Genomic DNA, 24,565 nt, shown 5'->3' on the forward strand with positions numbered 1-24,565 from the left:
ACATTTGTTCCTGAATGTTTGCTAAGGCTAGGGAACAATTTTTAGTACCCACAAAAGCATTCCAGTTCAGGGTGGGGTGGAGGTGTGTACATCAGTTGCTATATCCTGCTAGGATTGCCTGAATTAGCAAATAAAAATATACAATGCCCGGTTGAATTGCAGATAAGCAACAACTCTTTTTTGTTTTTCCTTTGGTGTAAGTGTGTCCCAAATATTGCACGGGACATACTTACACTAAACAAGCATTTGTTGTTTATCTGAAACTCAGATTTAACTGGGTGTCCTGTATTTTATGTGGCAACACTACCTCCAATCAAACAATTAAATTCAAGATTGTATGACTCTCCTTGGACTGGGGAACAGAATCATGGAATCAGCATTACAGGTCAAGATTGGGAAAACTCCACAAATGCTCGGTTGGAAGTAATGAAATACATTTAGGAAGTCTGTACAACAAAATTACCGTAAACATTTATTAAGCTGTAATTTTCACAATATTTTAATTCTGTTCTGAAATCGGTCTACAAATATCTCTACATAACACCAAAGCCAGTGATTTAATAAATAAGAGGGACGTACGGATCGCTCTGCCAAAAAAATAAGCCTTATACATTTATGTCTATTTATGATATTTGTAGAATCAGTTTCCCAAGGCTCATGAAACTAAAGTGCGCACACACCACATACGCACACACACACACCACTATATTCAAATCAAGTGGATTTATAGTATCAAATTAAATGCTACGTAAAATTTATAACCAGATACACAAAATACAAGTTTGACTCATGAATACGCTGTGGATGATGGGTACCATACCTCACAAATATGATTTCCAGTTAAGAGGGAAATAATTGCTTCGCTGGATTTTAAGTGAGAGCTAATCACCACCACGAGAAATCAAGTTAATTACAGTATTCAAAGATTTAACACACATGCGGATATTAAACTGACACTACAATAAAACCTTTAAGTATGCAAAAAGACATTAGAACATATGGTTCATAATAACATTAGCTGCCGCAGATCTTCAGTAGACGGTGCAAAGGACGATCGGCTTTTTACGCCACCACCAGGGAAAAACTGGTCCTGGGGTACCTCCTACCTATCAAGGAATCAATGAAGAGCAGAGCACAGAATCGAGAACGCTGGACAAGGTTTGTTTATCCCCGATACTATACATCATATTGCTGGTCATCCAATACTAATTTTAAGGGTACTGTGTTAGATCCTGCAAAAATATATACTTCTCTTATTCACAAGTGAGGAGGGAAGGTTCAACGACTCAAATGGCCATGAACAAAAATGATGATGTCTTATTTTAAAAAGCTGGGGGAGCAGGTTGACACCTTTAGGACCTTAAAGAATTCCTTTTGTTTTTAATTTTCTTTGGCCGCGCCGAGCAGCTTGCAGGATCTTAGTTCCCCAGCCAGGGATGGAACCCGGGCCACGGCAGTGAGAGCACCGAGTCCTAACCACTGGACCGCCAGGGAAGTCCCAGGCATTCCTTTTAAAGTGAGCTGGCTGGATGGGAGAGCTGGTTTTTGGATTAAATCAGCCAATTCAAAACCCATCAGGGAGAAGTGCTCAGGTGTCACGTTGTAAGGCAAGTATCATTCCTCAAAAGCGTCTTAAGAAGCAGCCGGAAGCACAGAGATGAAGTAAAGTGGGATTCCCACTAGTGAGAAGGTGTCTTCGCCATGTTTCAGATTCTGCACTGGACATCTGACATGTTATTCCTAAGCAGAAGGCTGCTGAATCACAGGGCCAGACTAACGACCAAAGTGATTTGCATCTTTCCTGCAAGCCAGCCCTCGTGGGTGCGCAAAAGTCCTATTATAACCCTCCCAAGCACTGACCCCATCCTACATGTTCACCCTTAGTTCCAACAGGTGATGTCCCCAACTAGCTACTTCCCACCACAGTCAGAAGAGCACAGACCCAGTTCCCCTCCGTCTGCTTCCTGACCCTGCGCGTATCAGGCTTCCTGTGGTCCCACGTGGCATGGTATGCTTGTTGTCTCCAGGAAACTGTGGGTATTAAAAACCTTCTTCCAACGGCACTAACCTCTCTCAGTGCTGTCACTCGGTCACCTTCATAAGTTAAGACCCCTGGCATAAGTCACAAGGCTAGCTTTCAGGAAATCCTGTTGCTGCACTTTGCTACCAGAAATGACGTGGGGTACAAAAACAAAAACGAGCAAACCAAAAAATCCGGAAGGCAGGTAACACGGATTGGTACTGGAAAATATATTTACAGAAGGCTGATGTGCCAGGAAAGCATCTTTGCTAGGATGTCAAGGAAGAGATTGCTCCAAACATTATCCCCAAACACCCACAGAAATCCAGCAATCTGGAGGTAGCTGGTCCTTTTTCTCTTCTGGACTATTTTCTGTTCTCGGTATTTACTGTGATACTGAAGCACTGGGCAATTAACATTGACGACTTGAAGGTATCTAAAAAACTGAGTCTTAACTAAAACAGAGATCCACAGTAGTTTTCGTCAGGATGTTTACATACCACGTTGAAGGATGTGTTACACTAATATATTCAACAGCCCTGAAGATATAAAAAAGGTTTCTCTTCAAGGTATGAGATATGGTACAAAAATACATTTCTCCATGTACAAAAGAGAGAAAAAAGGAAGAGATGAGGAAGGAAGCTTACCCTACAAGCTTCCATGGAATGGAGAAAGCAAAAAAAATAAAAAACCCGAATTATTTGGGGTTAAGAACACGCCCAAGCAAAAGTCAAATTTACGCATTAAAAAGCAGGCGTTATTCAGATCGAACATCCATGATTTCTATCAGAATTTCAAGGACTGTTCTACGCTGAAGTGATACCTCTAGTGAACTAATTAACTATTTAACTTTTGTTAAAAATAAAGACATCATTCCATCCCTTTGAGCGTACTGAGCTCTAGAACTGGCTTCACAGCCTACACTTAGCCAATCTGGAAAACGAGGTGCATATTCTCGACGGCAATCTCCAGTTGATGCTGTGGCCTGAGTCCACCAGCACCTAGACACGTGAGCCTCCCTCGATCTACTAGAAGTTAAAATGGTTTTCTTGCCTGGATCTCGGTACAGCACAGTGCCCCTCAGGTTTCCATGTGTGAGGGTGGGTGAGAGAACAGAGTGGATGTTAGACCCAGACCAGTAATTTAAGACTTAAAAGCTTTGCGCAGAGAATGTCAATTTCCCTTCTGGCTAACAGGAGCAAATACCTAAATATGCCAGATACACAGAAGCTAAATGCACAAAAGGAAGGAGGGCAAAGATGACCTCCCTGGAGTTCTTCACACCCTGCGCTAAAATAGATTTGTCCGTAAATATCTAACTGACAAAACTGGAACGGTTTCAATGCAAAAAACACGGGGGTCAAATGCCCATGGGTAAAGATTCGCCCAAGCAAATTCTACAGAACATGGTTTCAGGAAGCGAACTGAATGCAGGAGAGTTTGGGTCCCGTTATCGTGCACCTTAATAACAGAAGTTTCATAAACATCCTCAGAAAACATTTGCTTCCGTTTTCCAGGTACTTGTAACCCCAAGTAAAACATCACAGAAGGGAGGCACAGGAGGAGTTGGCAGGCAGCTGAGTTTTCCCCCAAATGATACCTGGACCAAAAGGTCTTGGTCCTACCTGATCTGACAGGGGTCTCTGCAAACCTGCGTAGAGGGGCTCCTGTGAGGGGGCTGCCAGGGCACGACGCAGGTAGACAGGGAAAGACAGTCACGACCCCTGGCAGCATCCTTTCCTTGCTCTCCTGTGCTTGTTGGTACCCAGAAAGGAGCATCTCCACTAGCCCCTGATCCAAACCTTGCAAAGCCCCCTTTGTCCAGGACCCCACAGCTGTCTGCCCTGCACATACCTCTCTCTGCCCCGAGGGACCAGCTAAAAATGAGGTCACCCCAGACTCCAGGCAAAAAGCACCTAACACATGTACCGTAAAAATTTCAGGAAAAATAATTCAGATCTTCTCCAAGTCTGGCTTATTCCTGCTTACTGTTCCTGAGAATGCGTTATAAGCAGGAACAGACTCGAAAATGTTATTAGCTGCTATTGGTTTTCCTTCTAAGGTCCTGAGTCACCCAAAACCGAGATGAAACAGATAAACAAAAAACCCCAGCGAGTGTATCTTTCCTGTATCAACCTAGCTGGCAAATGGCGAAATTAGGACATCACATAGACTCCTGAATGAGCTCACCCAGGCGGCTCCCGGCATCAAACCCCAAAGACATTTCTTTGCCCGGTCCTTGAATTTCCCTTTACAAAATGTTGAGGTTAAGATACATCAAAGTACAGAAGGGGGGAAAAAATCTTAGGTTTTCTACAAATAGTGATTTCTTCATTTAGAAATAGGATTGAAGGGGGCTTGGCTGGGGTCACTAGGATCCAAAAGATGTTTAGTTTCATCCTTGAAACCCAATGGCCCACATTCAGAAGCGACAACATTCATGAAATCGACATCCACGAAAAACAACGCGAAACGAAGGTCACAGCTTTGGAACCTGAAAAGACTGCACACAGACCTCACCCACCAATCCCTACGCTGCAAAAACAAATGCTTGCCTTGAAACTCTTCCAAAAGGTCGAATTAGCAATTTCTTCCCCTCCATGTAAAGTTTTAAGTTTATTAAAACTTAACTCCATCTGCCTGTGTTAAAAAACCTTACAAAAGGTGTATTTAAATGCTTGAAAAAATTAACTTTATGCTCTATGCACAGATAAACTTCTCTTCCTGTACAGCTAATATGGTTATATCCTTTGTTTAAAAAAGATTTTTTTCCACTAATGACACTTGGTGGGTAGTTCTACACCAACGATCTTGTCCCATTCTTCTCGGAAGATGTCCTAAGAGTTGACACGTGGCTGGAAACACCCTCGCAAAGCGCCACTCTCCTGCTCAGACATGTTTATTAAGATTGTTTGGGGTTTGGCGTTCTTTTTTTTCTTCTTCTTTTTTGCTTCCGGAGAGAGGGCGCTGGGAGGAGGGGACCCGGCCGGCTGGCTGGTTGTCACTTGCCGTTGGAGCGGTCAAGACTCTCCAGCACTCGGTTGAGACGGATGTTGAGCAGTCTGACCTGGTTCTCCAGCTGTTCCAGCTTCTCCTCCACGCTGGGGCCACTGGGGCTGCTACGCCAGTAGAAACCCATGGGCCCGGTCATGAAGTAGATGGCCACCACGAAGCACAGCGGCAGCACGGCGTTCTCGGGCTCCCCCTCGTACTTGTGCAAGATGTACACGCACGACATGGAGAACAGGATGACCCGCACCACCCAGAAGAAGCGGCCGAACACCACGTGCAGGACGCTGAAGGTGAAGCCCAGGGTCAGAGACAAGAACCAGTAGGCCAGGAGGACGACGCCCACCAGCAGGAGGGCACGTGTGGGGCTGTTGGCCACCGAGCTTGGGTTGAAGTACTGGGACAGGTTCGAGACTGCAGGACAGAACAGAGGGACAGCGGCCGGTTACACGGGGTCAGGGGGTTCTCTGCAAGCTGGGGGTGGGCAGCTCAGCTCACTGGCTGCGCCTCTGCTACACCCAAGGAATTAAAGTTGGCTGCCTCATTAGCCTTTATACCAAGTCCTGGGAAAAGACAGGGCAACGCGGTCATATCGTGGGTTTGAAACACCTTTCAGGTGGGGCGGAGCCTGAAAACTGGCCTTCAATTTCCTTTCTTCCTGTCTTCCATAGTAACAAATGCCCAGCGTTAGGCTGGGCACACGGCTGCCTAGGATAAGGGCGTTTCCCAGCCTCCCTTGCAGCTACATAACTAAGCTTTGGTCAAGGAGAGGTAAGCAGAAATGTTTTGGGGTGGCTTCCTAGAAGTAGTGGGAATATGCCCTTTATCTCTTCTTCTTCTGCCTGCTGGAATGTGGATGTGATGGCTGGAATAGAAGCAGCTGTCTTGTGTCATGAGGGAAGGGAGGTCACGTATTGGGGAGCAATAAGATGGGAGGGGCCTCGGACCCGAGGAGAATGTGCTACAAAGCCACCTACCTGCCTAACCACCTACCTGTGAACTTTCACATAAGAGAAATAAGCTTCCATCTTGTTTAAGCTGCTGTTATTTGGGGTCTCTGTTACTCACAGTCAAACCTAATTGTAACTGGTACCCACACATGAAGTTCCATCTTAAGAATGGAGTGAGGGCTTCCCTGGTGGTGCAGTGGTTGGGAGTCCGCCTGCCGATGCGGGGGACATAGCTTCGTGCCCTCGTCCGGGAGGGTCCCACATGCCACGGAGCGGCTGGGCCCATGGGCCGTGGCCGCTGGGCCTGCGCGTCTGGAGCCTGTGCTCCGCAACGGGAGAGGGCACGGCAGTAAGAGGCCCGCGCACCGCCAAAAAAAAAAAAAAAAAAAAAGAATGGAGTGAAATGGAAGACTTGCATCTTCTGTGTGCCTGACTTAAGAAAATTTTCAAATAGAAAATTTCAAAGGATAGTAAAATAAATATTCCTATCAAAACCACCTAGGTTTAACAATGGTTAACATTTTGCTCCATCTCTAGTCACATACCTTTTTTTTCTTTTACCAAACCATTTGAAAGGGGCACACATCCTACTTCAGCATGCAGCTTTCTTTCCTAGTTTTACTGAGATATAGCTGACATGCAGCACTATATAAGTTCAAAGTGTACAGCATGACTTGACTCACATATATTGCGAGAGGACCACAAGTTTAGTTAGTATCCATCACCTCATATAGATACAAAAAAAAAAAAGTTTCTTCCTTTTCCTGAGAACATTTAGGATCTACTAACTCTCCTGATAACTTTCAACTATACGGTACAGCAGTGTCAGCTACAGTCACCATGTTGTACATGACATCCCCAGGACGTATCTATCCTATAACTGCAAATTTGTACCTTTTGACCATCTTCCTCCAATTCCCCTGCCTCCCACTTGGTGTCTCTGGCAACCACAAATCTGATCTCTCATTTTATGAGGTTTTGTTTTTTTTAAATTCCACATATAAGTGAGATCCTACAGTATTTGCCTTTCTCTGACTTATTTCACTTAGCTTAATGTCCTCCAGGTCCATCCACGTTGTTTCAAACGGCAGGATTTCCTTCGTTTTATGGTTGAATAATACTCCATTGTATATATACACACACCAAAAATTCGTTGTTTTTTTTTTTTTAATTTTATTTATTTTTGGCTGTGTTGGGTCTTCGTTGCTGCGCGCGGGCTTTCTCTAGTTGCGGCGAGAGGGGGCTCCTCTTTGTTGTGGTGCACGGGCTTCTCATTGCAGTGGCTTCTCTTGTTGTGGAGCACGGGCTCTGGGCGCACGGGCTTCAGTAGTTGTGGCTCGCAGGTTCTAGAGCGCAGGCTCAGTAGTTGTGGCGCACAGGCTTAGTTGCTCCGCAGCATGTGGGATCTTCCCGGACCAGGGATCGAACCTGTGTCCCCTCAACCGGCAGACAGATTCTTAACCACTGTGCCACCGGGGAAGCCCACACCAAAATTTCTTTATCCATTCACCTGTCAATGAACACTTAGGTTGTTCCCACATCTTGGCTATTGTAAATAGTGTTGCAATGAACATGGGTGTGTAGTTATCTCTGTGACAGGGTGTTTTTGTTTCCTTCAGATATATTCACAGGAGTGGAATTGCTGGATCATATGGTAGCTCTATTTTTAATTTTTTTTTTTTTTTGGCCACACTGCATGGCTTCTGGGATATTAGTTCCCAGACCAGGGACTGAACCCGTGCCCTTGGCAGTGAAAGCGTGAAGTCCTAACCACTGGACTGCCAGGGAATTCCCTATTTTTAGTTTTTTGAGGAACCTCCATACTGTTTTCCGTAGTGGCTGCACCAATTTACATTCCCACCAACAGTGTACAAGGGTTCCAATTTCCCCACACCCTCACCAACATTTGTTATCTCTTATCTTTTTGATAATAGCCATGCTAATAGGCATGAGGTAATTAATATCTCATTGTGGTTTTTTGTTTGTTTTTTTTTTTTTGCAGTATGCAGGCCTCTCACTACTATGGCCTCTCCCGTTGCGGAGCACAGGCTCCGGACGCGCAGGCTCAGTGGCCATGGCTCACGGGCCCAGCCGCTCCGCGGCACGTGGGATCTTCCCGGACTGGGACACAAACCTGTGTCCCCTGCATTGGCAGGCGGACTCTGAACCACTGCGCCACCAGGGAAGCCCTCATTGTGGTTTTGATTTGCATTTCACTAATGACTAGTAATGCTGAACCACTAGTAATGTAGTATTGATACATTTTCTTGTACCTGTTGGCCGTTCATATATCTTTTTAAAAAATTAATTAATTAATTAATTTTTGGCTGCATTGTGTCTTTGTTGCTGCGCCTGGGCCTTCTCTAGTTGTGGCGAGCAGGGGCTACTCTCTGTTGCGGTGCGTGGGCTTCTCATTGCGGTGGCTTCTCTTGTTGCAGAGCACGGGCTCTAGGCGTGCGGGCTTCAGTAGTTGTGGCATGCAGGCTCAGTAGTTGTGGCTCATGGGCTCTAGAGTGCAGGCTCAGTAGTTGTGGCGCACGGGCTTAGCTGCTCCGCGGCATGTGGTATCCTCCCGGACCAGGGCTCGAACCCGTGTCCCCTGCATTGGCAGGCAGATTCTTAACCACTGCACCACCAGGGAAGCCCAGGCCTCCAATTCTTATTAACGATGGGCCCCTTTGTGCCAGAGCAGAGCCAAGTCCGAGGTTGCAGCCTGGAGGAGGTGGGCAAGACCCCACTCATGGGATCTCAGAAGGGAGATGCGTAACACACGCACACGGAAAGGAGATGTTACAGCTGAGGGTGAGAACTGAGGACCAGGTTCCTCACACAGGGTAGTCAGGAGGGGCCTCTTGAAGGAGGTGTCACGTACCAGAGACCCAAGCATGGGAAAGATGGGATCAGGCAAAGGGCTGGGAGGATCACCCCCAGCAGGGAACACCTGGAGGGACTAGAAGGTACCAAAGACCCCAGCGTGTCCAAGAACAGGATGGGGGCTGGGCAGATCCTTGCTGCTTGCAGTGTCCTTGGTGTGAACCTGGTCGATTCCAAGTGCAGCAAGAAGTCGCTGGGCAGCTTTAAGGACAGTGACCTGACCTGCCTTCTCTGTTTTTTTTTTAAATCACTACTATAAAAGCAGTAATAAAAAAAATTGCTCTGGCTGATTTGCTGAGAAGGGACCCTAGTTAGGAGCTGTGCAGGGAAGAGTTCACCCAGCAGGCCTGAGGCCACTCTTTAGAAACACCTGCTGGCAAGGTGGGCCCTTGGCTGGCATCTGGGAACTTGGATTTCTGGAGTGTGAGGTTGTGATGCATAATAAGAAACATGTATTTGGTGTCCATCCCCATTTCTGGCACAGACTCCTAAGACCCTTGGAATTCCCTAAGTGACAACTGCAATAAAAGTGTCCTGGTAATTCACAGCCCCTTTTACCCACACCTGCGCTTGTTAATCAGCTGATTCTGGAAAGCCTCTCAGGATGTAGGCTGGTTGCCAGGGGAACCAACCAGATGATTAGAGGCTTGGGCCCTCTAACCTCCAGGAGGGGCTGAAGGTTGAATCCATCATCAGTAGCCAAGGAGACAAGAGAACTCAGAACTGGAAGCTCCGAGTCCCTGCCCACCAACCCTGCCCCACGCATCTCCTTCACCTGGCTGTTCCTGAGTTACATCCTTTCATAATAAACCCGTAATCTAGTGAGTGAGTAAACAGACAGTGAGTAAACTTTCCTGAGTTCTGCAAGCGGCTCTAGCAAATTAATTGAACCCACGGTGCGGAGGGGTCGTGGGAACCTCTGATCTACACTAGTCTGTCAGAAGCACGGATCTGTGACTGGTGTCTGAAGTGGGGCCGATTGTGGGACTGAGCCCGTGACCCGTGGGATCAGATGCTACCTCCAAGGAGATAGGGTTAGAATTGAGTTCAACTTGGGGGCTCCTGGTCAGCGTCCTGGAGAGCTGAGTGAATTGCATACACATTGCAGTGAGGGCTCCCTCCTCTCACCAAGAACAGGGGCTCCCTGGCTTGGACGTTTTTACAATCAGTGCGGTTCACGCTGACATCTGCTTTCCTTCGGGGAGTCGGGAATTTGGAAGGTGCAGGCAGAGAGCGCCTACATGACCAGCTGCCAATAAACACCCTGGAGGCTGAGCCGCTATTGGGCGTCCCTGGTAGATGACACCTCATTCGGGGAATAAAGGGTATCCTGTGTGACCCCCCTGGGAGAGGGCTCTGGGGGCCTGTGCCTGGTTCCCCCAGACTTTACCCCGTGAGCCTTTTCCCTTTGCTGACTGTGCTTTGTGTCCTTCACTGTAATACACCACAGCTGTGAGTACGACCACATGCTGGGTCCCGGGAGTCCTCCTGGAGATGCACAGAACCTGGGGATGGTCTAGGGGACCCCGACACAGACTGCTGCAGGCTTCCTGGAGAGAGGCAGCAGATTGGACCAGGGCCGTGAGCTTGAATTCAAAGGGTTCCAGCAGCTGCCGTCCAATTCCTAGACCAGGGCAGCAACCCCCTGGGGGGTCGCACATCGCTCCTTCAGCCCTTTTGATGATTGTGTGAGCGCCGCATTCCCTGAACTAAATCCCTTTCTGTCTAAGTAACTGGAGTAGCTGGTCACGGACTCCAACAACCTAGAGACTCCACCTCCAGTCCCCGAGGTTTGCCTGGGGGCACACAAGTTGGCACTGCCCACCTGCACCTTATCCTAAATAGCATCTGGGAATCTCAGCTATTTACACACGCAACAATGACAATAAAAAAGGTCCTCTCATATCCTCACTGCCCCCCTAGTTTTCTCTTGTGCCACCCGCCGTGGGTACCACTCCCATAATTTGACCAGCACCAGAATGAAACAGTGCCTTCAGATGAACGCCCCCCACACCTACCGTCAAGTCCAAGGACGTCCAAGAGCTCTGCCCAAACTTTCCACAGGGTTTCCACAAACATGTCCACTCCCAGCACGAACCTCTCGGTCAGCCTCGTCAGGAACTGCAGAAACGACAGAGAGATCAGTACCGACCCGGCCAAAGCTCCCTCCTGCCTAGTCCGGCCAAGCTTACACTTGGAGGAGAAAACACAGCTGGCCGATGACGAAGGCCACCCCAGGACTGGCCGAGTAGCCCAGGGGACTGACGGAGCTCGGGACTAAGTGTCCAGGTGCCAAGAACCAAGCGAATCTAGACAAATCTGCCTCCTACGGGGGAAGGGATGCATCGGGGGAGCCGGGAGCTCTCTGCAGAGCTGCTCACTCCACCTCCGATTCCTCCTGGAGTCCTCCTGGAGCCCTTCTAGGTCGACTCTTTTGTCAAAGTCTCTGCCTGATTTCTCATTTTTAAACAGTGGGAGGTGCTGCAACCAACCTATTTCCCCCGGAGGCTGGGACATTGCTGCATGGGAGCAACTCTGAAGGGCGAGAACTGTGGTTCTCACACTCAAGTCCCATCAGCATCTCCCTAGCGTGTGCAAACAGTAGAGAGAGGCCACGTCCATCCCAGCTTTAAGGACCCAGGGCTACTGAAGCTCTCCGGGGATGAATATGAGGTGCAGCTTCATTTCACTGTATTTAAAAAAAATATTTATCTTTTTGGCTGTGTTGGGTCTTAGTTGCGACACGTGGGATCTTTTGCTGTGGTGCCCGGGCTTAGTTGCCCCCACGGCCTGTGGGATGGAACTGGAGTCCCCTGCATTGCAAGATGGATTCTTAACCACTGGACCACCAGGGAAGTCCCATTTTGCTGTATTTTTTAAAAATAAGTGATATTAAAAAAATAATAATAGTAAGTGATATTCTCGGACTTCCCTGGCAGTCCAATGGTTAGGGGTCTGCGCTTTCACTGCTGAGGGCCCGGGTTCAATCCCTGGTCAGGGAACTAAGATCCTGCGTGCCGTGCAGTGCGGCCAAATTTTTTAAAAAGTGATATTCTATACACATGGTATAAAGTCTCACTCCCCGCAACCCAAACCCCCTTCCAGTGGCAGCGCTGTTACCACTCGCTTGCGGATCCTCTCTTGGATGCACCGGGTGAGGAATGGCAGGAATATTTCCCCCATAAACGGCAGCATATGTGTACAGTTCTGCCGTGTTTCTCATGGAACGCTCAGCCTCGATTATTCAACTTCAGGCAGGACAGAGAGGCCTCATTCTTTGCAAAGATGGCACACCTGCAGCTGCGTATCCAATCCCCTATGCATGGGCGCCTAGGTTATTCCCAGCTTCCCAGGGGGACCAGAGTGTTGCAAGGCTCACGTGTAGAGGTTAAATGCCTCGAAGTGAATTGGTTACAGCATTTAAAATTGGATATCCTGGTTGGAGCCATCCTCCAGGACAGGGGGAAAGAGGAGTAGTGTTGAATCAGTGGCCGGGAGAGCAAAGGATGCCATTGACCTCTGTGCTACTGCTGTCGCTTGGCTGACAGCATGCGGGGCTGGGAGCTTAACTGTCTGGGTTCAAGTCCCAGGTCTGCCCCTTATTTGCTGGGTGGCCATGGGTAGAATACATATGTGTTACATACCAGGGCTCCACCTGACAAGTGGAGTTATTAATAGTACCCATCTCAGCTGGTTGTTGTGCGCGTTAAACGAGATTTGTGTGAAATGCTTTGACGCACCCAACAGAGGTTCAAAATGTCTACTGACATCCGATTTTTTTAAAAATTTATTATTTATTTAGGCTGCGCTGGGTCTTAGTTGAGGCATGAGGACTCTTAGTTGCGACATGCATGGAGGACCTAGTTCCCTGACCAGGGGTTGAACCCAGGCCCCCTCCAGTGGGAGAGCGGAGTCTTACCCACTGGACCACCAGGGAAGTCCCTGATCTTCTAACAGAAGCTTTGGCCCCAAGACTCTTCTGCAAGGACATCATCCTTTTAGCCTTAAATTTCCTAGCTGCAAGCACCAAAGGGATTTGTATGTTTAAAGACCACATGGATAAACCTGACATATCCACACCATGGGATATTATTCAGCCATAAAAACGAATGAAGTACTGACACATGCTTCGACAAGGATGAAACTTGAAAACCTTACACTAAGGACAAGAAGCCAGATACAAAGGACCATAAATTGTGATTCCATGAATAGGAAATGTCCACAAATACAGGAAATGTCCACAGTAGGCAAAGCCATAGAGACAGAAAGTAAATTAGCAGTGGCTGGGGTTAGGGAGAGAGGTTGAGAGCTAAAGGATTTCTCTTCGAGGTGATGAAAATGTTCTACTGTTGACTGTGGTGATGGTTACACAACCCTGTGAATATACGGAAATTATATATGAACGATATACTTTAAATGGGTGAACCGTATGGTATGTGAATTATACCTCAATAAGCTGCTATTTAAAAACTGGAAGGGTACTAACATAACATCGTAAATCAACTGTACTCCTATCTAAAAAGAGGTTTTTTTAAACTGGAAGAGTAAAAAGAAATAATGGAAGGGTTGATGTAAAAAAAAAAAAAAAAAGGAGGAAGTATGTGTGTCTGAGAGAAGAGAGGGTCACTGTCCCTCTCTTTGGCAGGGGTAGGTGGGTGAGGGGATTTCAGAGAATGTATCATCACCTGGAGAGAAGGCACACTGGTGTTGGTTTAGTTATAATTCTTTTTTGGTTAGAGATTTACTGACATATCATTTACATACCATAAAGTTCCCGTTTTTAAAAGGTACGATTCACAGCTTCCTTTTAGAAATTCCCCATAATCTAACGTTAGAACATTTTCATTGCCCCAAAAGGAGTCTTGTCCCTGTCAGCGGTCACTCCCCATCGCCTCCCACCCCCAACCTAGGCAACCACTAATCTCCTTTCCATCTCCATGGATTTGCCTTTCCTGGACTTTCCATACCAGTGGAATCAGGCAATCCGTGACCTTTTGTGCCTGGCTCCTTGCACTCAAAATAACATTGTCAAGGTTCACCCGTGTTGCAGCATGTATTGGTACTTAATTCCTCTTTCTTGCCAAAGAGCATTCCCTTTCAGGGATCTACCGCGTTGCTGCTCCTGTCGTAATTCTTTAAAGGACGCGTGATTTGTACACGTTTGCCAATAAGTAGCAACTTGTACATTTTGTTCAAGTGGAGGAAAGAGGAAAGAGCTCCACACCAAAAGCTACCGGGCTTTTCAAGGGCACCAGCTCTCCTAGAAAGGGTGTGAGGAAGTACTTATCTGGGGAGGAAGAGACAACAGTTGCTGCTGTTGCTGACCCTGTCTGTGCCTCCACTTTCTCAGCTGTAAAATGGAACTAAGATAAGACAGCCATAAGAACCTGTAAAGGCCTCAGGACACGGGAGCTACTTGGGTTGCTTGTGTCAGACCCGAGGATTTGCTGGGTGGCAACCCAGCGCTCCCAGCGAGGATGGAGGTCCGGCCCTCTCTCCAAACGGAGCCATCCCCTTCCCACCTAACAAACGTCTTCAAGCAGGTGCTCAGAAACCCACAGGCCCAACCAGGGTCTGGCCTGGCTCAGAGGAAAGTCAGGCCCACCCTGGGGACCGGCCAGGGCAGGAGAGGGTGTTGCAGGGACAGACCCATTGTGGGCCTTTTGGACTGAGCGGTGGGAACCACACTTGCTCTCTGCCCCGGGGCTAGCACCACTCACTGTGGCTTCCCCTTGGGCAATGTGACTCCTTGGCTCCCTCGTCTGTGTGAAGACACAGGAGCCCTCAGGGAGTGTTGCGGGCTGCACCGTGTTCCTCCAAATCTCAGCAAGGGTGAAATGGGATCAGTATGAGGGACCCTGATCCAACAGGACTGGTGGCCCTACAAGAAGAGATGGGGACATAGACACATACAGAGGAAAGACCACGTGAGGACACAGGGAGAAGCCGGCCATCTGCCAGCCAAGGAGAGAGGCCTCAGGAGAAACCAACCCTGCCAGCGCCTCGATCTCAGCTTTCCAGCCTCCAGAACTTCCAGATGATACATTTCTGTGTGAGCTGCCCAGGCTGTGGTCCTTCCTCACGGCAGCCCTGCCGACTAAGACGGGGGATCAGCGGAGCCCAGAGCCTGAAGCAGTTCACAGAAATCAGGTGAAAAGCTGAACCTACGGCACAGGTTGTATGTTTTCTACAACCTATAAAATATGGCCAATATCTTATAATAACTCTCAATGGAGTATAACCTGTAAGAATTGTGAATCACTATGTTGTACCCCTGAAATTTATATAATATTGTACAATTTGTATAATATCGTACATCAGGTATACCTCAATAAAAATTTTAATAATAAATAAAAAATTTAATAAAATTAAAACAAAACAAAACAAAACTTGGGAGTTCCGTGGTGGCCTAGTGGTTAGGGTTCTGCACTTTCACTGAAGAGGCCCGGGCTCAATCCCTGGTTGGGGAACTAGGGAACTAAGATCCCACATGTGCGCAGCAAGGCCAGAGAAAATAAATAAATAAAAACGAAGAGAGAGAGAGACTTAAAAGACAGATCAGTGAAAAGGCAAGTGTAGCCTTTGGATCCCAATTCAAACAAAGCAGTTATGCATAAAGACGTTTTGAGTCGATCAGGGAAATCGGAAAATGGACTTGGGTTGGTTATTAAAGAATTATCGGGGCTTCCCTGGTGGCGCAGTGGTTAAGAATCCGCCTGCCAGAGCACGGGACACGGGTTCGAGCCCTGATCCGGGAAGATCCCACATGCCACAGAGCAACTAAGCCCGTGTGCCACAGCTACTGAGCCTGTGCTCTAGAGCCCGCGAGACTCAACTACTGAAGCCCGCGTGCCACAACTACTGAAGCCTGCGCGCCTAGAGCCCCTGCTCCACAACAAGAGAAGCCACTGCAGTGAGAAGCCCACGCACCACAACGAAGAGTAGCCCCTGCCCGCCGCAACTAGAGAAAAACCCACGCACAGCAACGAAGACCCAATGCGGCCAATAAATAAATAAATAAATAACTTTTTAAAAAAATAAATTAAAAAAAAAAAGAATTGTCATGAGCTGTGACGATGGTACTATGGCTACGATCTTTGCAAAATGTTCACCTGTTAAAGACGCAGACCGAAGTATTCAAAAGTAAACCATTATGTCTTGGATTAGCTTTAAAATACTATGCCAGGCTTCAAAAACTTTTTTGATGGGGAGAGCAATGTAACAAAAATGGCAAAACTGAGTGATGGGTACTGGGGTTCATTATACATTTCTTTCCCCGTTTGTATCTGTTGGACAATTTTCAGGATGAAAAGTTAAAACGAGGGAGATTCAGGTGAACCAACTCAGGAGGCCTGCGGCCGTGGCCATGGCTATGGGAGAAAACACAATTACTCCAGCTCAGGGTTTCATCACCCTCCTCCTAAATCTGGAGGACGTCCCGCATCCTAAGTTCTCCTCGCCCCTATCATCCCCAGGCACGTGCAAACTGGCTCCCAGGAAATCAGGCTGTAAGGGCACATGTGTCTTCACGAACAAGGCAGAGAAGGGGCGAGTTTCTGCAGTTCAGAGGTGGCCCAAGCATCTGAGGAACACAATGAGAGATGCAGGTTACGTGAACTGAAGGTGCTGGAGCACACGTGCAGACCACCTGCACGAATGAATTACAAAGCGGAAAAGGCACCTCCAGGATGGAAGGCCTCAACTGAAGATCAAAGTCATGGGACAAGCCGACGCCCTGTGCCTTGATGTGCTGCCCCAGCACGGACACAAGACGCTCGCGTAGAATTCCTGCTGGAATCGTAATTCCTCAATCTAACCCTGGGGATGCAATCAGGTAAGATGCATCGTGCGAAAATTCAAAAGTCAACTGGCCTGTCCCAACCCCACGGAGATACCATGTCAGCCCCACTAAAGTGTCTACACTAAAAGAGACAGACAACTGTCAACAGATGAATGGAGACATGTGGTTCACGCACACACATACCCCGGAATACTACTTGGCCATAAAAAAGAAAGAAATGTTGCCATTTGCACCAGCTTGGACGGACCTGGAGCGTACTACGCTTAGTGAAATGTCAGACAGAGAAAGACAAAAACTGGGGCTTCCCCGAAGGTCCAGTGGTTGAGACGCCACGCTTCCTGTCAAGCAGAAACAGAAACATAGATGTAGAGAACAAATGTATGGATACCAAGGGGGAAAGGGGTGGTGTGGGAGGAACGGCGATTGACACATACACACTATTGATACTATCTATAAAACAGACAACTGATGGGAACATACTGTAGAGCACAGGGAACTCTACTTAATGCATGTAGTGTCCTAAATGGAGGGGATGTGTGTATATGTATAGCTGATTCATTTTGCTGTGCAGTAGAAGCTAACAGAACATTGTAAAGCAACTATACTCCAATAAAAATTAATTATAAAAAAAAAAAGAGGGCTTCCCTGGCGGCGCAGTGGTTGAGAGTCCGCCTGACAATGCAGGGGACACGAGTTCGTGCCCAGGTCCGGGAAGATCCCACGTGCCGTGGAGCGGCTGGGCCCATGAGCCATGGCCGCTGAGCCTGCGCGTCCGGAGCCTGTGCTCTGCAACGGGAGAGGCCACAACAGTGAGAGGCCCACGTACCGCAAAAATAAAATAAAATAAAATAAAATGAGACTCCGTGCTTCCATTGCAGGGGGCGCAAGTTCGATCCCTGGTCCAGGAACTAAGGTCTTGCACGCCGGGTGGCTAAAAAGTTAAGGAGAAAGAAAGAAAGAAGGAAAGACAAATACTGTATGATAACTGTTATATGTGGAATCTAAAAAAATACAACAGTGAATATAACAAAAAAGAAACAGATACAGAGAACACACTAGTGGCTACCAGTGGGGAGAGGGAAGGGGGGAGGGGCAAGATAGGGGTAGGGGTTTAAGAGGTACAAACTACTGTGTATAAAATACATAAGTTACAAGGATATACTGTACAGCACAGGGAATACAGCCAATATTCTAAAATAACTATAAATGAAGTATAGTCCAAAAAGATATTGAATCACTATGTTGTACACCTGAAACTAATATAATATTGCAAATCAACTATATTTCAATTAAAAAGTAAACTAAATAAAATGCATCCAAGGGGTGGGGGGAAGACAAGAACATGTGTTGGCGAGGATGGGGAGAAAGGAATCCTCATACGCTGCTAGTGGGAACGTAAAATGGTACAGCTGTACAGAGGTTCCTTGAAATGTTGAGAGCTACCGTATGACCCAGCAATTCCACTCCTAGGTACATACTCCAAAATACAGAAAACATATATTCGCATAAAAACTTGCACATGGGGCTTCCCTGGTGGCGCGGTGGTTGAGAGTCTGTCTGCCAATGCAGGGGACACGGGTCCGTGCCCCGGTCCGGGAAGATCCCACGTGCCGCGGAGCAGCTGGGCCCGCGAGCTATGGCCGCTGAGCCTGCGCGTCCGGGGCCTGTGCTCCGCAGCGGGAGAGGCTGCAACAGTGAGAGGCCCGCGTACCGAAAACAACAAAAAAAAAACCCAAAAACGTGCACATGAATGTTCAAAGCAGCACTATTCATAGAATCCAAAAAGTGGGAACAACCCAAATGACCATCAACTGATAAATGGATAAATAAAAAGCCATAAGAAGGTATGAAATACTGACACAGGTTACAAAAGGGATGAACCTTCAAAACATGATGCTGAGTGAGAAAGAAGCCAGATGCAAAAGACCACACTGTATGATTCCATTCGTAGGAAACGCGCAGAACAGGCAAATCCATGAAGACAAAGAAGATGACGGGTTGTCAGGGGCTGGGGGAGGTGGGGTGACTGCTAATGAGTGTAGGGCTTCTTTGGAGGGGGGTGAAAATGTTCTAAACTTGACTGTGGTGATGGGTGCACAGCCCTGTGACTATAATAAAAATCACTGAACTTTCAGGGAATGAATTGTATAGTATCTGAATTACAGCTCCCTAAAGCTATTTAAAAAAAAAGACATAAATGGCAACGTCGTAAAAGCCTCCCTTACCCCCAGATGGGTGGAGGGACTTTGACAGACTAAAGGGAACTAAAGAGACAAGCGTTGATTGGGTGCTGGCTTTTTTTTAAAAAGCTATAAAGGAAATGCAAATATGGGCTGTATATTACAAAATATTATTGTACTAAATTTAAGTTTTGGGGTGGAGGGGCCACAGTATTATGGTTTTGTAGGAGAAAGTGTCATGATGTCTGCAATTTACTTTCAAAAAAAGTGTGTGTATGCGTGTGCCTGTTAGTGAAAGAGAAACAGTTTGGGGGGGAAGATGGTGAACCCAGGTGGAGTTTCTAGTTGTTCCTTATTCAATTCTTTCAGCTTTTCAAAATAAAAACGAAATATTATTTTGATTGTGGTGATGTTTTCAGGGGTATATCCATATGGCAAAATTTACCAACGTGTGCACTTTTGTCCCACTTTAAATATGTGTAGTCTATGTCGACTACCTCTCAATAAAGCTGTTAGAATGTTGGTGGGAAAAAAAAAAAGACTGGAAAGTGTCAAAGTTACTCTGCTCAAAATATTTGCTTACAAAGCAAAAGAATGTAAGCCTCTTAAAAAAAAAAAAAAAAAGACCAACAGTTCAATAATGGCAAAGGAAAACAAAAAGCAGTTCCCAGAAAAGAAGACGCCAATGGATTCTGGATAAGTGAAAAGACCAGATATCTCACAGTAAAATAATAAAACCAAAAAGTTTACTGACACTTCGTTGGAGAGGGTTTGGGAACCAGCCCTCACACGTATGATGGGAGTATAACTGGAAAGCAATTCAGTAACATCTCTCAGTACTAAAAAAGTACATGAACTGGAACTGTGCATAAAGGACACGGCAATCAAAACTAATTTACGCTGTCGGAGTCAGGAGAGGGGTTGTCTTGGGGCAGGGGGATTTCGACCATACTTTTCTAGGTCTACATGCTGGTCACATGGGCGTGTTTGGTGTGTGACAATTCATTATGTTGTATAACTTACACAGAAAAGTGCACCAATTATATTTCAATTAAAGACTTTAAAACGCACAGATCCTGTGGCTCAGCAATGACGTTTCTAACAATTTACAGATGAACTTGTCTAAGCGCGCTCCACAAAATTTATACAGAAGGACCGTGACTGCAGCCAGGATTCACGTGGCAAAAGACAGGAAACTAGTGAGACACTGGCCATCAAGAGTAGGTTGAACGACGGTGCTTCCTTACACTAAATTACACCAGGCGAATCCTTCTTATATAAATATCTTCTACCATTTACTAAATGCTTATTAAGTGCCTGGTATTGTACAACCTGACTAATCACATTCAACCCTCCAATTTACCTCCTTTGCACAAATGAGACACACAAAGGTCAAGCAACCGGCCCAAGGTCACAGAGCTAGTGAGACGCAGAGCTGGGATGAACCCATGTCTGTTGGAGAGCAAGGCCCATGCTCCACCAGAAGAAGGTCAGGGGTTAACTTTAGACAAGTCCTAGATAGAACATGGAGTGTTTCATTAAACGCCCTCAAACTTCACAACCCACTAAGCAGGTCTGGCTCGCTGAAAACTACAGTCCCTAGCAGATCCAGTTTCTTTTAATTAAGATTAACAAAACAATCTCCCCCAAGACTGGCCGGTCTAGGCTACACTAGGCAGGAAGTATCGGGGCAGCCTCATTCTAGATGCCACAATGATTAGGGGAATCAGGAAGGGTCATGATGCTGGGAGACCAGTGAGGGTACCAGTGTGGTCCCTAGACCCACTGTGCCTGGTTCAAATCCTGGCTCTTCCACCCAGTCGGACCTGAAGCCGGTCACTTCCCCACTCTGTGCCTCAGTTTCCCTATGTGTAAAATGGAAACATTAATAGTACCTACCTCACAGGCCTGTTCTAAGGATTAAGTGAGTTACTCTACCTATAAAAGGACTTAGAACATTGGACCACCTATTTGCTAGAAGGGATGCTGCCCAGTTCATGAATTGCTGAATAAAACCAATTAGATCGTTTTTAAAAAGGCGCATTTGGGGACTTCCCTGGCAGTCCAGTGGTTAAGATTCTGCGCTTCCACTGTAGGGGGCTCAGGTACAATCCCTGGTCAGGGAACTAAGATCCTGCATGCCTCTCAGCCAAAAAAAAAGGAAAAAAGGTGCATCCTAAACAAATAAATTAGTATTATTGTCATCTCTACTGAAGGCACAAAACTTCATTTACCAAAAACTTCAGTTCTGACCTCGAGAGTCTCAGATTCTTTGCCAGAATACAGCTGTCTTATTGGCACCAACCCATATTAAACTCTTAAGTATCTATTTTGTATTTCACGTCTGCGGACCTTATATTCTCAGATAGGACCGTAGGCCAAGACATGGGTTACTTGTGCTTACCCTCCTCAAAAAAAGTCTCACTTCTTTTTGCTGTAAAAGGAATGATTTCTGCCTTCAAACGGCTCAGGCACATGGCAGGAGGGAGAAAACAAAAACACCTTTCTGCACTCAGGTGTTTTTGTTTTCTCCCTCCGTGGCCACCTACAAAGAGATCCCGCCAGAACCCCCAACTTCTACGGAGGCTCAGAACACCCATAGGAGATGGTAGTCAGAAGTTAGTTTTCCCAACAAATTAACTTGTATTTCACCTCATCCAATTAGAATATCCAGCCAATCTGATTTGGGCTTTAATGTTCTTTTCTTTCCCCTCCACCTCAAGCACCAGAAAACTTTTTTTAAACCCTGAAAGCCCTTTCAGCGGGGCTTCGCAATGTTGATTTGCTCCTTGGCCAGGATATTAACTAACAACAGTAGCTCACACTGATTCTGCCATTACTCTGGGCCAAGAAAGTACCAACGATTCATAATTACAAACTCATAACCAAGAGGATATTATCATTAGCCCCATTTAAGGAATAAAGAAACGGAGGCTCAAAAAAGTGAAGCCACTTGCCCAAAGCTATCCAGTAAAAGCTGGAACTTAAACCCAAACTTCTCTCCGCTCCAAAACCCCAGGACTGGTGCAGAGCAAAGGAACTGGTGCAGAGCAGTAAGGGCTGCACTCAAGGAACCGCCTGACCACAGGTAACTGTCCCCCTGTTCACTTCCCCTTTCTCGGGGGACTTTTACCCCGAATGGCTACCGAGGGCAAAGAAGGGAGAAAGAACTCCCTGCGCTTCTCCGGAGCGCTCAACACCATCCCCAGGGGTCTGAGGCTCCTCAACAGCTCCAAAGTAAACAAAACGTTCCAAGTGAAAGGCCCAGCACACAGTAGGTGCTTAAAAGGGTTGTTACGGTGCCAGGTTGCCAAAGCAACAGAGCAGACTGCATTACTCCCATCCTTAAAAAATAATTTAAAAAGTAAAAAGCCTAAATATCTTCAAAGCAGAAGAAGGAGGGCCTCAGGTGCTCAGGGGAAATGGGTCGGGTGCAAGGCTACGGGAAATTCGGGGTTGCTGGGGAGAGCGCAGCAGCGCGGGGACAGGGCGCGGGCGCTGGCTGGCAGGGCGCCCCCCCGCCCCTCCCCCCCGCACCGGGCAGCCGCCACGATGCCTGGCTCACAGTAGGCGCTCATTCAAACGTGTTGAATGAATGAATGAGAGGCGCGGCCGGCGTCAGCGCCGCCCAGAGGAGGCCCGGGCCGCGCACCCCCGGGGGCAAGGTCCAAGGAGAAGTACCGCGTGGCACAGAGGGCGCACCGAGGCCCTGCGCCGGAACCGGCCCCCAGACCCGACGCTGGCTGGGCAGGGCCTGGGCGGCAGGCGGAAGGCTCCGGGGCTCAGACCGGGCTCCCCCGCCCCAGACCCGGGCCCCCCTCTTCCCGCGCCCCGGCCGGCCTGCAGCCCCGGAGGCCGCGCACGGCCCAGGCGGGCCCCGGGTGCGCGGCGGCTGCGGCAAGGTGACCGCGGGCGCGGGCGCGGCGCCCACCTTCTGAGCGGCGCGCACGTTGTCCTCGCCGAACAGGCTGCTGACGCTCTGCGAGAAGGTGTTGACCGTGCGGCGGTAGCTGTTCTTCTCGGTGCCGCCGCGGCCCCGTGCCCCTTGCACGCCCGGGGCCAGCAGCCCGAACAGCAGCAGCAGCAGCAGGAACCCAGCCTGGGCCCGGGGTCCGCCCGAAGAGCGCGCGCCCATCCTGGGGCCGGTGGGATGCGGGGTCCGGGAGAAGGGTGAGAGCCGCACAGTGGGACGCCGCGGCTCCGGCGGGGACCGCGTTGGCGCGCTCGGTGGCCAAACACCGCACCTCTGCCCGCGCTGCTGCCGCCGCCGCCGCCGCGCCACCTGCCCCGCCCCGCGCGCACAGGCTCGAAGGCCCCGCCCACGCCGCGCCCCGCCCCCGGACGCGGGACCCGCCGGCGACCTGGCCGGAGCGCCAGAGGAGGCTGTGAGGTTGATGATCTCCACGCCTCCACCGCCCGGAAGTCTTCCCTGACCTGGCGGGGCTTTAACCTTTTCTTTTTTAAAAAATAATTTTTATTTTTAACTTTTCTATAAAAAGCAACCCAAGCTTGTAAAAGTGGAAACAGCCCCAACAAGGACGAGTGCAATTGATTGGAAATATGAACTGTAAACATTTTGTATATCGCTGAATTTATGACACCCCAAAATTGGCCACCGTTGCCGATGGCATGGGCACGAGCTTATTCATTCATTCTGAAATGTTTAAAAGAAAAGCATTAAGCATCCCTCCTGCCCTTCTTCAAAGAACTCTATTTCAGAGTCACAAAATAGTCGAGAACCGAAAGTTCTTTTTAGGAAAGTCCCGCTAGTAAATGAGGAGGGAGTGAAAGAGATTAGAAAATTAGAAATTAGAAAATCCGTTTGCACTCCTTAATGAAATGACAGGTCCAGGCCACAATCATCAAGACACTAAAACCAAAAGGTGGCAGGTCGGTGGGGAACTTAAAAAAGGAGGGGCCAAGTGGTCAGGACCTGGACCCGCCAGTCTTAGTGGCAGAAGTGCCAGCGCCACCTATGATGGATTCTTGCCAAACACTTTGTACCCAAACTTGATGTGGCCTCCACATCTAACCAACAGTTTACAGGAAATATGGGGGATGGAGGAAAAAAATTAGAAGCAGCAGAAGCAATCAGCTAAAGCCAGAATGTGGAGCATTCAACAGGATTAACGACCCAGTTTCCTCAATAAGTAAATGACATAAAAAATAAAAGCAGGGGGGCTTCCCTGGTGGTGCAGTGGTTGAGAGTCCGCCTGCCGTTGCAGGCGAAACGGGTTCGTGCCCCAGTCCGGGAAGACCCCACATGCCGCGGAGCAGCTGGGTCCGTGAGCCATGGCCGCTGGGCCTGTGCGTCCGGAGCCTGTGCTCCGCAACGGGAGAGGCCACAACAGTGAGGGGCCTTGTTTGCATCCTAAATCAAACCATGTCTAACCAGACATTTTTTGAGACCACCAGGAAAATAAAACTTAACTTTTGTCAACCCAAAGAGTGAAAAATTGCCTCTTTCTGAACTTACATTTTTCTAGATTCCTGGTGAGGTTTTTATATATTCACTGGTCTTATACTTCTTTTTTTTTAAGGAAACTTTTTTTTATATTGAAGTATAGCGTACCAACAGAAAAATACACAGATCATAAGGTGCCTTTCCATGAATTTAAATGACACACAAGGTGACCAGCACCCAGGTTGAAAAAAGGAACATTACCAGCTTTGCAAAACGGCTCCCTTTGCCCTCTCCCATTCGCTATGCCCCCTCCAAAATTTAGGGGAT

General features: G+C 47.9%; 1 protein-coding gene across 1 annotated transcript; it reads right to left on the reverse strand.

Moving 5' to 3' along the window:
• Window positions 1-444: 444 nt before the first annotated feature.
• Window positions 445-23,119, reverse strand: BRI3BP (BRI3 binding protein). Its single transcript, XM_019942114.3, has 3 exons — window positions 22,766-23,119; window positions 10,872-10,974; window positions 445-5,443 (listed from the first exon to the last, which is right to left on the reverse strand). The coding sequence occupies exons 1-3, from the start codon at window positions 22,967-22,969 to the stop codon at window positions 5,022-5,024; spliced, it is 729 nt and encodes a 242-aa protein (XP_019797673.2). The 5' UTR covers window positions 22,970-23,119; the 3' UTR covers window positions 445-5,021.
• Window positions 23,120-24,565: the final 1,446 nt, after the last annotated feature.

The sequence above is a fragment of the Tursiops truncatus genome, chromosome 13 (genome assembly GCF_011762595.2).
Source record: "Tursiops truncatus isolate mTurTru1 chromosome 13, mTurTru1.mat.Y, whole genome shotgun sequence".
NCBI classification, from domain to species: domain Eukaryota; kingdom Metazoa; phylum Chordata; class Mammalia; order Artiodactyla; family Delphinidae; genus Tursiops; species Tursiops truncatus.

Coding starts and splice junctions, on each gene's coding strand:
- BRI3BP (XM_019942114.3), bottom strand. CDS start 22,969: ATGGGCGCGCGCTCTTCGGGCGGACCCCGGGCCCAGGCTGGGTTCCTG. Junction 10,975..22,765: donor ACGTGCGCGCCGCTCAGAAG/GTGGGCGCCGCG, acceptor TCGTTTCTGCAG/TTCCTGACGAGGCTGACCGA. Junction 5,444..10,871: donor GGACGTCCTTGGACTTGACG/GTAGGTGTGGGG, acceptor TCTGTCCTGCAG/TCTCGAACCTGTCCCAGTAC.